General features: G+C 40.0%; 2 protein-coding genes across 3 annotated transcripts; one reads left to right on the top strand and one right to left on the bottom strand.

Annotated features, from left to right (window-relative positions):
* Nucleotides 1-857: 857 nt before the first annotated feature.
* Nucleotides 858-6,442, top strand: cdt1 (chromatin licensing and DNA replication factor 1). Of its 2 annotated transcripts, XM_026946745.3 has the most exons (10): nt 859-1,481; nt 2,249-2,359; nt 2,453-2,697; nt 2,967-3,161; nt 3,831-3,976; nt 4,070-4,170; nt 4,469-4,657; nt 5,023-5,166; nt 5,402-5,603; nt 5,913-6,442. In XM_026946745.3, the coding sequence occupies exons 1-10, from the start codon at nt 996-998 to the stop codon at nt 6,074-6,076; spliced, it is 1,983 nt and encodes a 660-aa protein (XP_026802546.1). In that variant the 5' UTR covers nt 859-995; the 3' UTR covers nt 6,077-6,442. The 2 variants fall into 2 exon arrangements, with proteins under 2 accessions (XP_026802547.1, XP_026802546.1); XM_026946746.3 differs by lacking the exon at nt 2,249-2,359 and having other exon boundaries at nt 858-1,481.
* On the bottom strand, nt 6,210-20,788 carry aprt (adenine phosphoribosyltransferase). The gene is made up of 5 exons (XM_026946756.3): nt 20,635-20,788; nt 20,280-20,383; nt 12,883-13,016; nt 9,195-9,273; nt 6,210-8,800 (listed from the first exon to the last, which is right to left on the bottom strand). Exons 1-5 carry the CDS (start codon nt 20,724-20,726, stop codon nt 8,664-8,666), a joined length of 546 nt encoding a protein of 181 aa, XP_026802557.3. The 5' UTR covers nt 20,727-20,788; the 3' UTR covers nt 6,210-8,663.
* Between the last annotated feature and the right edge of the window lie 1,158 nt (nt 20,789-21,946).

Here is a 21,946-nt window from a genome sequence, read left to right as displayed (position 1 = left end):
TAGACTTTCTGTCAGCTCAAACCGGTCTGGTTATTCTCCTCTGATCTCTCACATCAACAAGGTGTTTCAGCCTGCAAACAATCTGCACACAGGATGTTTTTGTTTTTGTTTTTTTTTGCACCATTCTCTGTAAACTCTAGAGACTGTTGTGTGTGAAAATCCCAGGAGATCAGCAGTTTCTGAAATACTCAAACCAGCTCATCTGGTACCAACAACCATGCCATGGTCAAAATCACTGAAAATCATTTTTCCCTATTCTGATGTTTGATGTGAACATTATCTGAAGCTCTTGACCTGTTTCTGTACGATCTTTTCGCATTGCTCTGCTGTCACATGATTGGCTGATTGGATAACTGCATGTATGTGCAGGTGTCCAGGTGTTCCTAATAAAGTGGACGGTGAGTGTATATTGTCAGCGCTGGTGTTTGCATTGCAGTTAGACTTTATATACTGTCTGTGAGAGCAGTTACAGAACTGTTACTGATACAGTATTTCACACTTTTTTCATTTGCTAATAGACTTTAGATATACATGCACAGGTAGGCACAATCGTGAGTTACAATAAGTACTCATATTTTACTGTTGTATATGGTTTGTTTAATAAGTTATCTTTAGTTAAATGGAAAAAAAAGTGGGTTGAATCTCAAATGGCTTCTTACTCCCTGTATAAGCGCACTACATAGGGTATAAAATAGATTCAACAGGAAACCATTTGGTATTCACTTCGCCACGTTGACCTCACGTCCAATCACGTACACGCACACGTTGTTTGATCAATGAGACAACCAATTGGAGTGCTTGAAGCGGCGGCGCTACGCAATCGGACCCGCCTACAAAGGTCACGTGGTACCATTTCGCGGGAAAGTTTATAGAGGAAGCGCGCGCGGGGGGAAAAGGCTGGTTCAGTGCAGCTGCTTTACTCCTCAGAGTTTCTCTGCAGGATTAAGTAGGTTTCATTAACAGCAAGGGCTGGTATTTTATTTTGTTTTGCAAGCATGGCTCAAGCGCGAGTCACGGATTTCTTCTCACAGTCTAAGAGAGCAGGTGTTGATCGATCCTTGAGATCGAAATCCCAGAAACCAGGCGCTGAGGACCGGGTGGTGGAGGCGAAGCCGCCCGGAGCGACGGCGCAGAGGAGCAGCCGCGCTGCACACGAGCCGCTCACAGCCGTCCAGGAGGAGTTCCTCAGGGTGATCGACGAGGCTGTATCTGCGCCTGATCATGCGGAGGGCAGGACGGAGGCGCGGGGCTCGGAGAAACCCGACCCGCCCGAGAGTCCCCGAACCCCGAAGAGAAGTTGCGCCGAGGCGGAGTTTGATCTGTGCTCGGCTGTGTTTTCCTCCGCCACGGAGCAGCACAGCACGGCTAAAAAGCGGCTCCGGGTCTCAGCGATGAGGGAGGAGAACACGGCTAAGAGCGTGGAGGGGAAGAGGACTGCGAGAAAGAAGCTCGTGCTCTCCAAACACGAGCAAACCGAGAAGGTAGCTTTAAATCTCTGTTTACATGGACAGCGCGTGCTAATGCTAATGCTAACTCCTCTTCCATTGTTTAATAAACTTTACATTCTCTATTGTTACAACTACAACCAATTCACTTAACTTAACTGAACATTTTTATTTTCGACTACGTCAAATATTTACAACAATATACTACAATATTTATTCGACCTAAAATGTAACTGCGACGGGATTTGTTCCCTCAGCGATACTGTGTAGTATCGCGATATTTTGGCCTGCTGAATTAGCACCTCGCTAACAACAATAACGTCTGGGCAAACAGCCAAGTTTACAGTTATCTCTCTGTAAAATTAAAACATGACAGTCATGTAAAGCTCAACCAAACATGGACAGTGTTATTAGATAAAAATGTCACCTTCATATTAAATAGCTCCCACTGGTTTATTAAACAGTAAATACTTTTAAAAACTAAATGAACCTTTAGCTAACACGTGCCTCACATTTTGGTCTGAGGTTTCTGAATTATTTAGCTCAAAGCTTCATAGTTTGTGCTAATGTTAGTCAGATGTGCTACCAGGATTTAGATATGCTAATTTTCTAGCCATTGTAGTGCACTTGTGTCACCAGTAGAAACCAGTCAGTATTCAGTAAGTGCTCTCACCTCTTTAACCAGAACACCATATTAACACATTAATGTGAGAGTGATTGAGCAGAATGAGTAAATACCTAGTGTAAATGATCAGAAGATGATCGGAAACCGCACTGATCATACTTGTGATGTTTGCATGCAGGCGCCGGTCAGTACACCCGCCCATAAAGATTCAAACGGTGTAGTCGAACACCAGGCAAAAGGCTCACCTGTGAACAAAGTGAGCGGTGCCAAGCAGCCCACCACGAACAAGGTACACTGCCGAGAATCTGCTTTAACCCTGAGGTTTTCTTCTTCAGTCCAATAATTTGTCCTGATCAGCCGCTGTGTCTCTGACATCTTCCAGAAAACGTTCTCCAGTGAGGATGTGGCTTCGCTGAAGGCTCGGCTGCAGAAGCTGAAAGGACAGGCTGAGGCGGTGAGCTCGCCAACCCCGGCACCCGTGTCTGCTCTCGCTGAGCTCAAAGCCCGACTGGACAGCGCCAGGGAGCTCGCAGTCAAAGCACAGCAGAGGAAGGAGGAGAGAGTGATCGAGCAGGAGGAGGAGAGAAGCAGAGAGGAGCAGCCACAAGACCACAAAGTGGATGAAGGGTAAGACTTTACAATCACACATTTGGGCATGTACAGTCATCGCATTATGGACCAGGTTTGTGTGCAACTGCTGTCCCTGTTACAGAGTGGATTTCTTTCTTTTCAGTATTTCCCAAACCCGTCTTGCTCTTTTCCAGTTCTTAACACAAATACACTTGAACGAGGAGTACAAAATACCCAGTATATCTCATGCTGTTGGACCATCCTCCGAATCACGTCTTGTTTTTCTCACATTGTCGTTTACACATTTGTTTGTGGTTTCATTTCAGTGAGAAGCTTCCTGCTTATCAGCGCTACCACACACTAGCTCAGGACGTTCCCCCCGGCCTCACCCTGCCCTTCAGATACAAGGTTTTGGCAGAAATGTTCCGCAGTATGGACACCATCGTCGGCATGCTCTTCAACCGCTCGGAAACGGTCACCTTCGCCAAAGTCAAACAAGGAGTCCAAGACATGATGCACAAGTAAGAACGACTTTACATTTAGTATGTTTTGAAGGGAATATATGGTCTTTTTCAACACTCCTGCTCTCCGTTTCAGTACGCTTGCTAGCAATTTTTACAGGCTGCAGTGAAATAGTTGTTACTGTGAAATTATGCTCATCAGAACAGCACAAGTCAGTTTTGGGTGTCTGTTAGATCATTTTTTCAGAACGAGGTAAGCTCCTAGACAAGCTCCTCTTGAATTTTAGTGGAGAAAAAAAAAAAACTGTTATATGGAAATGTGGAAAGTGCACAGTCTTGTCCTGAAGATTCTCCTGTGCTGGAAACTTATTGTTACAGAGCTCTGACACTGGAGACTCCTTCAATAAATATTAAAAACGCATCCTTGCAGAAGATCTCTCCACATCACAGATTAAACGTTGTTCTTTGTTAAATTAGAGCAAACTTTCAATCCGTTTATTATTAGTCTTAAACAACATGGAGCACTCACCATACATGTTCCTGTGAACGAGTCGTTTCTATAGAAAGGATAATGTATTGGAATGAGCGCGTTAGTATGAACCTGTGAGTTGCTTTGCAGCCGGCACTCCTGTCAGAACTGCTGTCAGAAAAAAAATTAGTCAATTCATTCTAACCAGTCAGATTTGAGAATTCAAGAGTAAAAGATTAATTTCTTGTCCTTATCTTCAGGCGTTTTGAAGAGTCTCACATAGGGCAGATTAAGACGGTATATCCATCTGCCTACACCTTAAGGCAGGAGAAAAACATCCCGACCTTCAGCGCTACAGTGAAGAAATCCACCTACCAACTTACTGTGGAGCCGCTCATTGAAGAAGGTGACTACCTCGTACTATCTGCTTTTAAACGTGTTTAAGAGTGGCTCTATTGCATATATGATGAATCTCACTGGAGCTTTTGGTTTACTGCAGAAACAAATGGCACCCGGCCCATCCTGTCTGCTACTCGTCTGCTGGAGAGAAGACGCATGTTTCATCAGAACCTGGTGGAAATTGTGAAGGGACACCACAAGGTTAGCACCGTTTGTACAGCTTTTCCTCAAATATAATAAAGCTGTGTGTAAATTAAAGAATGCTATTAAAAACCGAAAAGTAGTTTTGCTGTGTGAATTAAGCCATAGCATCCCAAAGGGAGCCAAGTCCTTATATGGAAAGATTTTGATGCTTATTTAAATTTCCCCCTTCACTAATGGTGATTAACTTAAATACAGTATAAAATGGGCATCTTAAAATTGACTGATGGTTTATATTGAATTTGACTGCTTTATAAAAAACCTGAATGTATATTGATATCTTTGGTCTGTCCTCTAGGTGTTCTTGGCCTCGTTGAACCCCTCTTTAGTGGTCCCTGATGATAAACTAACCCGCTGGCACCCCAAATTCAATGTAGACGAGGTGCCCAACATCCTGCCCAGCGACTTGCCTCAGCCTCCTCAGACAGAGAAACTCACCACCGCTCAGGAAGTGCTGGACAGAGCTCGCGCCCTCATGACCCCTAAGGTAAATGCAGGAGGCGTCAGAACCATCAGCAGTCTGGAGAGAGACATTGTGTGTGTACATCATGACATTTAGAACATGTGTCTTAATCACTGGCTTATTCTTTAACTTATAATGATGAAATGTAATGATGAATATATTATACCAAGTAAAAAACAAACTCTGGCATTAGATTAAAGTTTCATCACTCATTTACAAACATGCCTTGTATCTGTACACCTATACTTATTTAAAAGAGTGACAATTCTTGAAATTGCATAGATGCATGTGTATATGTAATTAATGTGAAGGATTTTTGCCCTTTGCTGTTTTTCCTGCTCTGTACATGGAGGTCAAGTGTGGCTTACTAAAATGTCTGACTCTTTCAGATGGAGAAGGCTTTGGCTAACATGGCCTTAAAAACAGCAGAGGCAGCATGTGCAAAAGAGAGTGAAACACCAGTAAAACCAACTGCGACGCCCATCCAGACCCCCAGTGCCCTTAAAGGAGTGTCACAGTCTCTGCTAGAGAGGGTACGCATTTAAAATGGCATGCTCTGTATTGCCGTGGCCCACTTCATTATGATAACTGTGAAGAAAATGACTGGCGTGGTTGATTTTGTTCCAACCATTTAACATGTTTTGCTAAAATCCCTGATGTCGCACCTTAGACCCAACATTTCCTTGTTGAGTATTGGCATAGAGAGAACTTTTCTGCCCTTTTTTTTTAAAAATATAATAAACAAATTTCCTCTCCTTTCATGCTCAGATCCGGGCTAAAGAAGCTCAGAAGCTGCAAGCGGCAATGACACGGAATCCTGAACAGGAGGAGCGTCTGGGGATGATGTCACGCCTGCCAGAGATGGCTAGGATTCTGAGAAACGTGTTTGTAGCCGAGAAGAAGCCGGCCTTGATCATGGAGCTGGCCTGTAATCGCATGATCGCCAGCTATCGCTCCTCTCTCAGTGCAGGTGAGCATGTGTGACCCCTTCCAACAGAGAAGCTGCTCTTCGATAGATAAAATTAATATTCAACAGTCTTGGGTTGTCTTGAGCAGAAACTGTTTTACCGTAAAGCACTTGTATAGCCATAAATAAACTGCTTTACTCAAATGTAGCAGAGGCATGTTCACACTACTTTCATTAAAAACACACTAAACGTGGATTCATTCATGACATTTAAGTAAATGGGAAAATTGGTGCTCACGATATTAACAGCAATTGAATAACTTCTGATTAATTGTGTGTAATTTTAACTAACAGCCATTGCTTTATTTTTAGGGGAAATGGAAAAACACCTTCGTTTGCTGGTGGCGTTGGTTCCAGAGTGGCTCACGCTGCATCCCATCAGAAAGGATTTTTACCTCAAGCTGAACAAGAACACTAACATGAACCTGGTTTTGGAGAAACTGAATCAGAAGATAAAAGAAGAGGAGAGACTCTGAGAACGTGTGGATGTTGGACTTGTTGGAATGATGTGCAATAGTTTCAGGAATTTACTCCATGTTTTTAATCTTTGGACTTGACACTTTGGAATGTGACTTCCTGTAAAAGCTCCTCATGTTCCAAACACTAGTCTGTGAGAGAGATGTTTTACAACAGAATATACAAGTTTGTGTGAATATTTTTTTTTTTTCTTTGAAATGAAACATTTTGTTGACATTAAGGTGGCTGTGCATTTTAGGCTCGTGAATGCTTGTATTAAGGAGGTGCACACTGAGCCATTACAGCTGTACATTTGCTGTACAGCAGCAGGTCATGGGACGAGTCTTGAGCTGCATAAATGTCCAATAAACAAGCTAGTTTGAACACATGGTTCTCAAAATCTTTTAATCAATAACACATTATTGATCATTTGAATTACGCATTCATTTGTTTGTGTTTTTGGGCTGTTTCTGTAGTAGGGCAGCTATACTTGGTGCAGCACGTGCTGCTTACGTGGTACATTCCACACTTGCTGTCATTAAAGGAAACCACCCTGAAACACACTGTTTATTTAAGCAATATCACATGAGCGAGAGTGCCGTTATACTGAGTATCTGCACAGCTGTGATGCAGCAGTAGACACGAGGCCGCAGGTTACTACAACTCTAACTACATTCAGCATAACGGCACTCTTGCTCATGTGATATTAATTGAACTGTTGTATAAAAGCAATAAGAAATTAATATCAAGTAACTGACATTTCAGACAAAATAGAGCAAAAAATATATATTTTTTATTTTTACTGAGTCAATGAAAATAGTTTGCAAAGATCCCACAACTGGATACAGCATTGCGTGGCTGCTAACTGGCTGGCTCCTAAAAATCAAACAGCATGAACTTCTTGTCTCATTCCATTTTCCAGCGATGTTCAACATCGTATCAGTGAGAAATCCAGTGTAGAAGTAGACGCTGGACTCTAAAGTGCATTGCAGCTATATGATGCTGTAGCGCTGTGTTCTGGCGGAGATGCAGTTTGGCCAGTTACTGATCTACGGCATGCACTGATTGATGAGGAGGTGATAGAGCTGGACGGATTAAAGGGCTAAAGCTCTGCTGCATTGCTCTCGTCAGGTAGAAATGAATGCTCATTTATCCAACTAGGTATGAATGAATTTATTCATAAATTGCTCGTACAAGTATTTAAATTTACGCATAAGACTAACAAATGTAAATCTCTACATGATTGACTTCAACTCACATAATTTGCATGGATTACTGCAGTTTAATATATGGAATATACTGTCAAGTTTAAATTGCTTATTTTTATTGCATTTACAGCATTTAGCAGATGCCCTTATCTAGAGTGACTTAGAGAAGTGCTTGGAGTCTATCAAAAACACATCCTCATGCTAGTTCACTAGGTCAGGGACTAGGAGTACCATCAAGAACATGTTGTGAAAACCAGCTGTTTTATATTATTTGCATTAATTAAAAACAGAAAGAAAGAAAGCCAAAAACAAAAGCATAGATTAAAACAAAACTAATCATTCAATTATGACAAAAGAAATGGCACCCTATAAACGGAGGATGGACTGGTCTGTCTGCGCAATAGCGCAAGTCATAAACAAATGCCTCAGCTGATGGAAGATTTTGCACTTTATCATCATTATTAATGTTATATATTATTAAATATTTTTACTGACTTAAAAGTGAGTCAAAATAACTTCTTTGTCTGTCTTTCAGACCTTATCCTGATCATTCATTTCATGCTCCAAGCTTTTTATGCACTTGAACTTTGATGGAGTTTTGTGGGTGGCACTATATGCAAATGAGCTGTGTGCAAGTTACAGGTGATCAACATAACACGCACGAGTACAAAGAAAATCAACCTTTCCAAAACGTTTGTAAATCTGGCGGAACATTTTAGTTGGGTTTGGCTTCCGCAAACACTTACACACAACTTTACTGCAAAATTGATAAATGAGGCCTATTGTGGGTAATGTGGAAACTCTTTTCCAAAGTGAAAACAGACCATGTTACTGACATAAGTTTAAACTAACAACTCAGAATTTAACCAAAAAATCTTGAAATGTTAATTATAAAAGATTAATATGCAAGTCGTTCAGAGTGGACCTTTCCTTTAAGTGAAATCCTGTCTTCTGAAATGGCTTTACAGGCACGGTTTCATCCCTTACAAACTGTAAACATATAATGGCTCATTTGTAAACCTGCCCCAATGAAGCAACTGAATGAACAATATGCATATAAATAAAAACAGAATCAGTGCTATAATTAAAGCAAATGTCTTACTGTTCATATCCCAACTAGGGGAATGAGAATTGTTCCATAACACATGAACATATTGTTTCCTATTTAGACATATTGACTAAGAATCAAGTGCAATTGCACAGCTGCAGCACAAGGATAAAAATCTCCTACTGAACAATCCTAATATTTGCTGCAATTAATTGATAATTAATTAAACTTGCTCCAGTTTTCTTTGAATTAAAGAGACAAAATACGATTCAAAAGAATCTGTACATGTACTTATTGTTCTGTGTAAATGTGGAATGCTTCATGTCTCTTGGTGCAGTCGTGAACATGCGTTCAGTTCTGTAACAAAGAAAAGACGGGGACGGAGAGTCTTTCTGCCCCACGGAGATCCTTCAGCTCGATCACCACCAAGCAGCCCAGCACCTGAGCCTTCTGCTTCTTCATCAGCTCACACGCTGCGTACAGAGTCCCTGACAAGAGCACAAGACATTTTTATGCTTGATGTTTGTGTACTAAAAACATACCTCAAGGGTTGCAACTATTAATTATTTGGTTATCTAACTCTATGGTAAGGATGAGCAAAGCTTAAAAAAAATATTAAACAGAATATAAATTCTTCCAAAGAATCATCTATGGCATGTAACCTTTTTAAATCAGTGAGGCTAAAACAACACATTTTATCTAAAACTGACAGCTAGAGCTGAACATTCACACTTTCAGACACCCCAGCTAGCTATATTTACCCGAGCACTATATGAAACTCTTCTCTGTGATGTGAGGTAAAGATTTCATTGGCACCTCTTATGAAACAACACGTGGATTTATTTACTGAATGTATCAAGTAATCGTTGCAGCTCTACACACCTCCAGTAGCCAGCAGGTCATCAATGATGAGAACCTTCTGTCCTGGTTGCACCGCATCAACCTGAATCTCTGCTTCAGCCTGCGATACACAATCATGTAAGAATAAAGAGGCAATGGTGTATCCAAATCAGTGTACCTGCTTAATTTGAATTGTCTTTTAAATGTTTCATAAAAGGTTGTTAAATAAAAACACTGCAGTGGCAGCACAAAACATGAATAATTTGTTAAGGAAAGATGTTCTCCACCTCAAAATTTTTGATACTGTTTATGCCAATACTGATCCAACTAGCTCAGATACTTCTATATAGTGATAGTATGATATTCATGACTTTATTGAAGGTCTCAGTGTAGATATCCAGGAGTTAGACATCACCCCCGGTGGTTAGAAGGGCTGAAACAGAACTGTTTATTTGACTTGTGCCATTTAGCTTCTGATCCTGTAGATCCTCATTGTTATTATTCAGTCGTATTCTTATTAGTGGTGCATTAGTCTGGTAATTCAATTATTTTGCAAGTTGCACAACTGTTACAGCGCTATGAATTACATGAATCAAAATCGGTTTATTTGTCCCAGCATTTATTCCATTGTTTTGGCCAGATTCCATTGGCTAAAATGCCCTTTAGACCATGACACAGCTGTCACTGTGCTTTATAGAATCTTGCAGACAGGCATAAAAGCACTTCTTCCCAGCTTTTGGTGCAGGTACATGTGTGAACAAAATATTCAAATTTGGACTGATCGTTCAGTTGTGCCATGCTTTATCATCTGTAGTGTACCGTAATCCTCTCCGCTTTGGCTTTCCATAGAATAATCTTTTCTTACATACAGTTGTACGTAAGTTGTATGCTCGCTCTGCAAGTCTATCAGTCAGAACTTTGGTGAACTTTCCTGTTATCTTGTACAGACAATACATACTTTTTACTTAGTTTGTCTGACGTGGGGGTCCCTGGAGGACTAGTGGTTAGGCCTCGGCGCTCGACCTGGTTTCGATATCCTGCTGGGGAACCGACCCCAGCCACTGGGGTTGCACAAGACAGAGCACTCCCAGTGCCGGTCTCAAGCCTGGGTAAAACTGGGGGAGGGTTGCATCAGGAAGGGCATCCGGCGTAAAAACCGTGCCAAATCAAATACGTGGACCAATGATCCGCTGTGGTGACCCCTAAGGGGAGCAGCCAAACAACAACAAAGTTTGCCTGATGTAGACACTTTTTATATGCGTGTTGTACCATGTCCTAGCGAAGTGATGTACTGTTCCACTGTATACATGGATGTGGATGGTATGACTTGAGAGGACTATGTCAGATGTTGATTTGACTGTATTTATATATCCATACACTGAGTACCCAGATTATAAAGTATTTGCATGTTACACATCATTTGGTCTACAGAACCTACTAGAATTTTGCTTCTGCATGGATTCTATAAGATGCCGGATGCAAGCCAACGATGCAATGAAATCTAGCAGTCATGTTCCTGAAATGATACATGCCTTGTGATACATGTGACATGGTGCAATATCATGCTTGATATGCTTAAAGTGTGAATATACTGCAAGAAGGGACAAACTCCTGTTAAGCAATTATGTGGAACAACAACAAAAAGGGTGCTTTAACAAGGTTTTAGTTTAGGGGTGTGCACACTTGCACACTTATGCAAAGTTTTCATTAAGTTTTTTTTTTTTTCTGATTGTTTTTCACTTAATTTTTACACATTGTAATTTCACAGTGAGGGGGAAAAAAGATCTGACATGATTTATCTTGGTTTCATTTTTTTTTTTACCTCCCATTTTAACAGGAGGTCTGTGTAGACTTTTTATATCCACTATACACCATAGTCATGTAACAGATGACTTGATGGAATGTGCCATTTATGTGAAGACAGACGAATATTAAGACAGAAGATATTTGCATAGTACTTTATATTAAAAGAATCCTGTCAGACCCTCTTTTCTTTCTCTTTCCTCATATACCAGCCTCCTAGCAGCAGCCTGTACTTTAAGAGGTTTGCTCTTCCTGAGACATACGTCTGTGTTGGAATCTGTTACTATTCTGACTTGAGCTTTGTGGCTTCAGGTGCTCTTCTCACTAATGGCATTACCTCAGATTTTAACCTTTCACATTAGCGTCTGGATCAGGCAGTCCCATGAGAGCTTTGCTGTTTTCCACCATTCTCAGTGGCTCTTCCCATCACTTGGTTGTTCATCCAAGTGTATTCTGTTTCTGCCTGGTTCTAACAGGCTCTGGATTGTCTATTGTCTCATGGGCTTCTTTGTACTGTCTACAATTTGGGTTCTGTCTGGTGTGGTTTAGCCCTACTTCAATTGATCCAATGCTTGTTCTTGTGCTGCCACAATTAAAGCTTCCACCCTGTCTTTTAGTCCTGCATTTTCCAGCCCCCTCTCTTGTCAGTCAAACAGTTAGGTCCATAAATATTTGTACATTGACAAAGTTACTGTTATTTCAGCTGTCTATCACAGTATATTGGAGCTGAAATTAAATAAGGAATATGAGCTCAAAGTACAGACTTTGGCATTAATTTGAGGGTACACTATATGACCAAAAGTATGTGAACACCAAATAATCACAGCCAGACCTTTACACCTACCTCCTGAAGGGTGCGGCCAACTGTTGTGAAGGGGTTGTTTTTAACCAGGGAAAGAATTCTAGTTCATCTACCACAGTTGTTTTCCATGGTCGTGAGCTAGCCAGTGAGTTCTTTCTTTTTAAAAATTTACCACTGAATTACCATCATTGAATTTACCTAATGTTTTTGTTGTCTCTCTGTTTTGATTTTTCAGTGTAATGATGGCTTGCTTCACTGGCAGTGACTGCTCTTTGGACTGCAGCCACAGCAACTCTAGTCCTGCTTACTTGTAAGTGAAATAATGAGGGAATAACACACAACTGGCCATGAACCAGCTGAGCAGGCAACCGTCCAATTAGCTTTGGTCCCTTAAAAAGGGACCAAAAAAGTGCTGTAATTCCCATACTGTTCAACTGATTTGGATGTACATACCCTCAAATTAAAGCTGACAGTCTGCACTTTAATATTTATTTTCAACTCCATTATACTGTGGTAGATAGCTAAAATAACCAAATATTATATACAACCAAAATATATTTAACTAAAATAACCAAAATTGATTTCCATATATTTATGAACCTGACTATATATTCCATTGAGGAGGTATCCATCCATGTTATCCCCAACCTGCCATTCTCTTAGCAGCACTTAAGGAGCTATGGAACATTTACTGATGTGACGTTTCATATCTCAACTGGAGGAAGGTCAGTCCTCCATCCTTCTGGGTGGTGCATGGTGGTCTCTTGAATGTTGAATTTTGGGCACAAGGTATGGGGCATTGTGATAAGTTTTCATATCTTGACATGTACAGCTTCCATTTCTTCTCTTGGACAGTTTGTTGTGCCAGTGTGATTCTGATGACTGGCAAAGCATACATACATGTTAATGGTTTTAATCATGTTCTTCACAATCAGGACATGTCTTCTTCTGTGAAGGTACCTGAATGTGTGTGTGTGTGTGTGTGTGTGTGTGTGCGCAGGAACAATGGTCTATGTATTCTTGTATCAGGAGTTAAAAAACCAAAAAAGCAATACTATCTAACAGATTAAAGCTTCTTTGAAGAACTGAAAGACAAGTAACAAGTAGCCGAGCAGCGATCCTCACCGTGGCATACTCAAGTGTATACGCTACAGACACTGTGGGACCAGGAAGTTTCCCTTTCTTCCTGACCAAGACAAAGCCGATTCCCAACCTCTGAGCCAAAAGAGGCCCAAACAGAAAGCCACGGGCATCCAGACCTGCAAAACAAGTAATACAATTGATAACATTAGTAATAACCATATTTAGCAAATCGTACAGATCAACAGACTCTTTAAATTATCACTTTTTTTTTTTTTTTTTTTTTTTTAAAGTGGCAAGGGGTCCAACTAATCCTGTTTAAACTAGAGTAATATATAAAAGCCAACATCTTATAAAAGCCAACATCTGACAATCAGTGGTTATTTGATACTTAATGGGTTCATTTAATTTCTAATCCTTGTTGAACAGGATTAGCTAAAATGATTTTCCATAAAGTGGTTTAAGGGCAGCTGAGACATGCAGTATAAGCTGTAGCTTGCTACATTCTGGAAACGCACCAAGGCAGCTCTTTAATTTGTAGGCAAACTGTCTCTTTAGACAAATGCTGGACATTGCAAGTCAAGATTATTAGGGATGGAAATGAGCATAAATCTTTCATGAGTTATTAAAAGGGTGAAGAAGTGACCTCCACATCAGAATAACTGCTCTAGAGGGTATAATACTGTTTGAACTGGCTTTTAAAGCTCATAAAAGAATCCAGGAAAGGCACATTATCTTTGCACGCTAATGCGAAGCATTATTTATGTCAGAATGAACTACAACCGTGCGCTGTGCTAACAGCTATTTCCTATACATGGCACAATAAAACAAACTGCAATAATGCGTGTGGCAAGGTTGCAACGTGACTTAAGAGAGATCGCATGATGAATGCTGTTATGCTGAATGTCAGCACATCGATGATCAATCAAATAATATCATTATTCCACATTACAGTTATATATGTACACTCATGGTTAAATGGATGTTTGTATGTGTGCATATGTATGTGTGAGAGAGCAGACAAAGGTCTATAGGTTGGCTGTAGAGATCATGTCTTTCTAACCAAATTACTTAATGGGAACTAACTAGTATTTCTTGGCCCGCTGGATTTAATTAAAATGAGATATGTGCATTTTTACCCTGAAGGCAGACAGTGCAAGTTAAAAATAACAGTGCACACTTTCACTGCAGAGTTAGAGAGGGAAACTGCATTTTGCAGAAAATGGCCATTCAAATGTGCTCAGGAAGGCATTAAAACCTTTAACGCCCCGGTAGAATCCTAGACATCTCTTGAAATCCCTCAGAAGTTGTAGAGTTAGAAAGGGTTAATAATCATTGCTTTAAATATATCAGTGTATAATAAAATCAGTGAAAAGCCCTATCTGGATGCGATTAAATTTACATGGAGTCCTGGGGTGATTTCCTATTTTACGGGTGCTACGCTGTTTATTTATATTTTATATATGTTATATTCATTTTCCGTCCGGATCGGCTATGTTGGCATCTCTCTCTGTCCTCCTCTGAGAAAATTAGATGTTTTTCACCAAACTCAGCAGTCGTCTGATAATTTTAGTCCCGTACAGATACACATGTCCGTGATTTTCTATGAAGATGTTGGCTTGCTTTAGGGTGTTTGACTGCTGCTACTTGCCATATTTAGTCTTGTAGCGCACATCATCACTTACTCCCCCCAGATTAAACACTTCCCAAATTGCGAAATGAAAAATAGATGCTTTAGAAGAGGGACTCAACTACATACTTGGTCTGGGCGGTAAAAACTCCACACACTACCAGGGGAAACATTATCAGGAGGAGAAAGAAAATAGAATCATTAAGAAAAAGCAAGATCCTGCAGGATGATTAATTGAGCCATTTAATGGCAGCTACAAGTATAAACTCAGAGAGTTTCATCACTGAGGAGACATTTAAAAAAACGTATTACAGATGTCTCCCTGATAAACTAATCCAATCTGAATAGGGCTAAGACAATTACAAGCTGATTTTATTATGAAGGTAAGGGACACCCAAAACCATATGATAGTACAGAGTTTAGTTAACCAAGGAACAAGGGGAAAACTCTATAAGCTATAAAATCTGTAGCTTATAGAGTGTGTCCTACCTGTTAAATATTGAATGAACTGAATGCTGAATGATGCTGGAACTATAATATACTAATATCTATTAGTAATAGGCTTTTAGGCAAAAATAGGTTCTTAACATTTTTTTAAATTGAAAATGGCATGCATACATACACATCTCCAGTAAGCACTTAATGATGGTCAGGGGTGGTCAGTGGTGGATCCGGAGCCTATTATGGGTACACTGGGCACGAGGTGGAAATGGCCATCCCAGCGCACCGTACACACAATCATGAATTAACACATTCATTACAGTGCAAAAAAGCAAAACCAAGATCCACAGATCAATACACGTAGCACTCAGACTTCATCAAGGATCTATTTTAGTGCAATATAAGACACTAAGAATCCAAAAAGAGATCGTCAAAACAACCAGTTTTGCAGTCTACAAAGCGGATTAAAGAATGTGCTCTGGCTTGCACAATTCTCTCCTCATGCCCCGCTCACACACCCTGTTTCCTTCCACCACAGCCAACACATCACTCATGAAGGAGCTTTGGCGTGATAGCCTACTGCTTGCATATTGTATGGATCTATACCGGGAACATTGAGCTTCCCCCAAAATACATATCTCCACCACTTCTTCTCACTGTATCCAGCACTGTAGTAATGCCTCATCTGACCTAAATGATTAACTCCACCCAGTTTAGAACTGTAGTCAACAAAAGGATCTGACACAGTGATAGTTTCAGATGATGTGAATTTTGATCATGTTTTTTCCCCCAGAAGTGTTACATGAAATGAAGAAAACATTTCTTTTATCCCTCCACCTGCACACTGTAAGGGTGTCACTGTCACATCGTTTGATGCTCTCGCCTCTCTTCGGCTTTCCGCTTCAGATGTTTAGCGGTAGCTGCTTCTTGTTTGGTCCGAAAGGGTGTGTGATCAGTAGTATGTATCAGCATGCAGCAAATCCCTCACAGGGGAAACAGATGAAAAGTAATGCTCAGCATATAGACTGTGGTGAGACAATGTGGAGCTTCACACTCACTCCATGAGTGCATTATAAACCACCCACTTTTTTGGTTCTCCTTTCCCGTATAGACATTAAAGTGAATCACCCAGACACCATATTTTGATCTTCCTTTTTCAGTGGTTCTTTGGGCATGTACTGCTTCCAGCCGAGTCAATCGTCATATTTAATACAGATTTCCAGTGGAAATTTTCCTGTAGCACCCCTAAGGGTGGATGAAGCCTGTCAATTTTGTCCTGTGGTGTAGCACTGGACTGTGGACTGACTTATGTGCTATAAGTGCATAAACAGCTGCTCAAATCAGCTACAGAACATCATTCTGGCTACCTACACAACTCGTACTGCTGAGCTCCAGTAATCCACCAGGGAAGGAAGACGATGTATAAGTCTATTCATCCTGATGAAGGCCATCATGTCTCCACACTTGTCTCATACCATGAGCTGGCAGCAGCTCTGGAGATTGAGAGATTTGCGTGGTGTAGAAGGGATTAAAAAAAAAAACCCAATTCCAACTAACTTGAGCATCAAATCTAATACCAGTACTGCGCTGGTTTGGTGACCTAGCTCGATAGCTAATAGTGGCCTAGCTTAATAGTGCAAGGCTTGCAATAGTGCAGAATTATCGCCACTGTCTATGCTCTCAGCTGGATAGCGAAAATCAGTACCCAGAAGGCACCAACTAACGGATGTCTGTACTACAGAGTACCGAAAATCTTTATTTTAAAAAAAAAAAAAAGAAAAAGAAAAAGAAGAAACAGAAAAGAAAGAGAATGCCAAGCAATCTCCATCCATGTAAGTTGCATTTATTTGTTTGTAATTTCAAAATAAATTTTTTTTTTAATTGTATCAATTTTTTTTTACTTCTTTTATCCTATTTACTAAAATTAGATTATTTGGGGGGGGAAAAAATACATATATATCTTCAAAAATAAAATCTTGACTCTTTTTACTTGGTTCTGCTTGTATAGAAAATATATATATTGTATGGAAAAATGCCCACTGCAGTACAAGATAACTGTTCTACAGGCTAATCTCTGGTTAAGAAGTGTATTCTGAAACCTTATTTTCTTTTTTCTTAAAAGATATGATAAAAATAGCATTAACATATGCAGAAAAAATATTGGGTAATTAAAATATTCTTCAATTACAGCACCTAGAAAACCCTGCTAATATTTTTCAGCCCACACATCGTCCTTCTTTACCGTCACTCTCTTGCTGACAGGTGTATCCTGTCTCAATTATAAGTCAATTCTACTGATTTTAAATGGTACAAAGCACTCATAGCACTGTAAATCCTCTAAATTAATAGTAAACACACAACAACAACAAGTGCCTCAGCTTCTACAGAAATAGAATACACAGAATACCATCAATGACCATGTGCCATCTCTGCAGATTTTCTTAGGTACTTCCTAGTCCTGATTTAGCAGCACAACATGTGAAAGAAAAAACTGTCCCTGTCAGAGTGTCAGAGCAGAATAGCACACCGCGACTGCGAATAGTCTTTCAGCACTAACTTATAAAAAGGGTGCGTGGGGGCTTAAGAATTTTTTTTTTTCCTTTGTCTGAAATTGCCCCCTTAACTTAATGTACACTATTTACTCTATAGAAGGGGGCAATGTTCTGCCACCTCACAGCTCCGGGGTTTGATCTGTGTCGAGGTTTGTGCATGTTCTCTCTGTTTCTCAGGGTTCTCCATGCTTCTCTGGGTTTCCACTCATGCTCAGTGGCGTCACATCCAGAGTCTATTCCCGAACGACACCCAGTGTTCCTGGCATAGTCTCCGGATCCACCGCAACAATGATCAGGATAAAACAGCTACTAAAAATGAATGAATGTATAGAGCACTTATATAAAGCACTTATACAGGGCAGCAATGAGAGGCACAGAGGTCAGACCACACGTAATTCAGAGTGCTTCCCAAATGCATCATCTTTACTGCCGTCGCATAAACAATCTGAACCTTACAAATGACCCGGCAAAGCGAAACCACAAAGTACAGAAGTAAAAGCGTCTGATTCAGTTCTGAAGCTCGGAGGTCCAGCTCTGTGGCTTAGGGCTCTGATTCCATTCCTGTCCTAATGTTTTTGTGTTTATACTTAAAGCATACAGAAATTCACATCTACTTGCACCTTTAATTTCTAGTAATTAGAGTTTACAGTTACTAATCATATAAGGGAAAACTGGCATTTGTATTTAACACGTCTACACAACCAAACCCCAAATCACAAATTAAAATCAGCAGCCTAACTAAACCCTAATAATAATTATTAATCATTTACATAGTCAAACATGTACAATCAAACACAGTTTATATTTACGTATGATGATGTGGAACATCTGGGAGACAAATTATTCCGTTATCACTTACATTATAGCAGCGATAAACAGGCACTCCCTCACCAGCCTCTCCTTTTTTTCCTCTTTCTTGAAGTTAATAAAACAAAAACTGCAGCTTGTCATGCTACAGAGAAAAGAATAATTAAGATAAGAACAGTATACTACTGACTTACTTATTAGGCATAACTATAACCATTATGCGTAATATATTCGGCATATATTCTATTCGTACATAATTTTTTCCCCTCTTTCTACTTCTCCTTCCCCCTCATCTTCTCATGTATATACGCTCACTGAGCACATTATTAGGAACACTATACTAATACTGGGTAGGGCCTCCCTTTGCTCTAAAAACGACCTCAATTCTTCATGGCATGGCAAGATGTTGCAAACATTCCTTTGAGATTCTGGTCCATGTTGACATGATTGCATCACACAGCTCCTGCAGATTTTTCAGGTGCACTTTCATGCTGCGAATCTCACGCTCTACCACGTCCCAAAGGTGTTCTACTGGATTCAGATCTGGTGACTGGGAAGGCCACTGAAGAACACTGAACTCATGTCATGTTCATGAAACCAGTTTGAGATGACTTTTTCTTTGCGACATGGTGCATTAACATGCTGGAAGTAGCCATTAGAAGATGGGTAAACTGTGGCCATGAAGGGATGCACATGGTCAGCAACAATATTCAAACAGGCTGTGGCATTCAAGCAATGATTGGTATTAACAGGCCTAAAGGGTGCCAAGAAAACATTCCCACACCATTACACTACCTCCACCAGTCTGGACTGTTAACACAAGGCAGGTTGGGTCCATGGATTCATGTTGTTGATGCCAAATTCTGACCCTATCATCTGTGTGCCTCAGGAGAAATCAAGATCCATCAGACCAGGGGACAGTCTTCAACTGTCCAGTTTTGGTGAGCCTGTGCCCACTGAAGCCTCAGCTTTCTGTTCTTGGCTGACAGAAAGTAAAACCCAATGTGGCCTTCTGCTTTTGTAGCCCATCTGCCTCAAGGTTCGACATATTGTGTATTCCGAGATGCTTTTCTGCTCACCACAGTTGTACAGAGCAGTTATCTGAGTTACTGGAGCCTTCCTGTCAACTCAAACCAGTCTGGACATTATCTGCTGACCTCTCTCATCAACAAGGTGTTTCCGTCCACAGATCTGCCACTCACTGGATGTTTTTTCTTTATTGCACCACTCTGTGTAAACTCTAGAGACTGTTGTGCGTGAAAATTCCAGGAGATCAGCAGCTATAGAAATACTCATACCAGCCTTTCTGGCACCAACAATCATGCCACAGTCAACATCACTGAGATCACATATTGATGGTTGATTTGAACATTAGGCGAAGCTGCTGACCCATATCTGAAGGATTTTATGTGTTTCACTGCATTCCACATGACTGGCGGATTAGATAATTACATGAATGAGTAGGTGTACAGGTGTTCTAATAAAGTGCTCAGTATTTTGTATTACACAGCTTTAGAGTATCTGAGTCTCACAACAAGCATTTCAATGTACAACTGTCCCTGACATTTTGTGCACATGACAAATAAACTTGAAACTTGAAACAGAGTTCTCTATCCTGAAGACTTTACAGTGGTGGAAAAACCTACTGACTTTTACAACATGCTGACATTGGAGACTCCTTCCATCAGAGGTTAAATAAACCTCTCCTTACAGAAAGCTTCACCATCTCAACAATTACACGACTTGGTTAAACAGCATTTTTTTTTAAAAGATTGATTTATTATTAGCTTTAGATTATGTTGAGCATTAGGTCCCTGTGAATGTGTTGTTACTATAGACATGTGAAGGTGCATGAATATAAAAATTGATTGGGCTTGTTGTAGATTGATGGATTGATTTGCTGTTATAGAAAATTATTCAACACTTTCTGACCAGTCAGATTCAAGAGCTGAACAGGACTGTGGTATAAATTAAAAAAGGATATTTTTTTTTAATAAATGGAAGTGTCTTACCCACAATGAGTTCAGTGTGTGGGTGGTTTTGCCTGACATGCTCCTCAAACAGATCTATAACTGCAGCCAGGGCTTTGGGCTCCTTCAAAATAGGGCAAATATCCCTAAAATGAAAGGACACAAATTAAACACAACAGCATGAGACGTTATACTAAGTATGTGTCCTTGTTTAGGAAACTTCAGTAACTTTAGCAAAGGTGAAAACATAACATTAATATCCACTGAACTCAACCTGAGTTAGCTAACTTAGCTAGCATTCCTGCTAGCTAGTAATTACTTCCCCAAAAAATTATATATTTGTTTACAAACAAACTGTTTACAAACTTTCTCGTAACATACGACAGAATACACCCACTTGAACATGATGCCTTTGATGGGAAAATCAGGAAAATGTCTTATATGCTGCAAAACGAGGTCCAGTTTCTGAGCTCGCGTGCTGTCCGCCATGTTTACACCTCACTGAGGAACCGGGCTGCGTCTCAAATCGACGCCTAGTTCCCTATGTAGTAAGCACTGAAAAAAAGCGCAAGTATAGGCTGTGTTTCAATTGTTCTTACCTTCTATAGCAGCTATACTAGTGGAGCAGCTAATACATTACTGCTGTAACACTGATTTAAAACTAATAACATGGAAGCATATAGTAGGCTACAGCTAAACCCTATGACAAGGCGTTTTAGCCTTTAATGGTAGATGATAATTTCATTTTTACTAGTCAGAATCTGTTTTAAAGATATCTGTAATTTAATTTTTTACTAGTTATAGGCTCACACCAAACTCCTGCCTCTCATATCCACAATTACATTTTGACTAGTAAAAACTAATTACAGATCACTGCAATGCAATTTTTACTTAATTTCTTAGTATATAGTAGAAATTTGAATGGCAGATATCTGTACTGAATTTTTTTGACTAGCAAAAGTTCACATATCCACAATTTAATTCTGGCTAGTCATAACTGTAAGTGAAATACAACTGAATTGTGGATATGTGAGCCTTTAATTATACATACATTGAATGTGAATTTCTACTATACATATATACACACACACACACACACACACATATATACACACAGACAGGTCCATGAGTATTTGGACTGTGACATGATTTTTGTATTTTTGCCTCTGTACACCACCACAATGCATTTGAAATGAAGTAATCAAGATGTGATTGAAGTGTAGACTTTCAGCTTTAATTCAATGGGTTTAATAAAAAATATTGCATTAACTGTTTAGGAATTACAGCCATTTTTACAGAGTCCCTCCATTTTCACAGGCTCAAAAGTAATTGGACAAACTAACGTAATTATAAATATTAGGATTATTTTTAATACTTGGACTCAAATCCTTTGCAGTCAATGGCTGCCTGAAGTCTGGAACCCATGGACATCACCAAATGCTGAGTTTCCTCGCTTGAGCTGCTTTGCCAGGTCTTTACTGCAGCTGCCTTCAGTTGCTGCTTGTTTGTGGGTCTTTCTGCCTTCAGTTTTGTCTTCAGTAACTGAAAAGCATGCTCAATTAGGCTGAGGTAATCAGACATTTAAGAACATTCCATGTCTTTGCTTTAAGAAGCTCTTGCGTTGCTTTCACAGTACATTTTGGGTCATTATCCATCTATACTGTGAAGAGGCGTCCTATCAGTTTTGCAGCATTTGACTGAATCTGAGC

Source organism: Pangasianodon hypophthalmus, chromosome 25 (genome assembly GCF_027358585.1).
Source record: "Pangasianodon hypophthalmus isolate fPanHyp1 chromosome 25, fPanHyp1.pri, whole genome shotgun sequence".
In the NCBI taxonomy this organism is placed as follows: domain Eukaryota; kingdom Metazoa; phylum Chordata; class Actinopteri; order Siluriformes; family Pangasiidae; genus Pangasianodon; species Pangasianodon hypophthalmus.
This window is presented reverse-complemented; position numbering and strand designations above follow the sequence as displayed.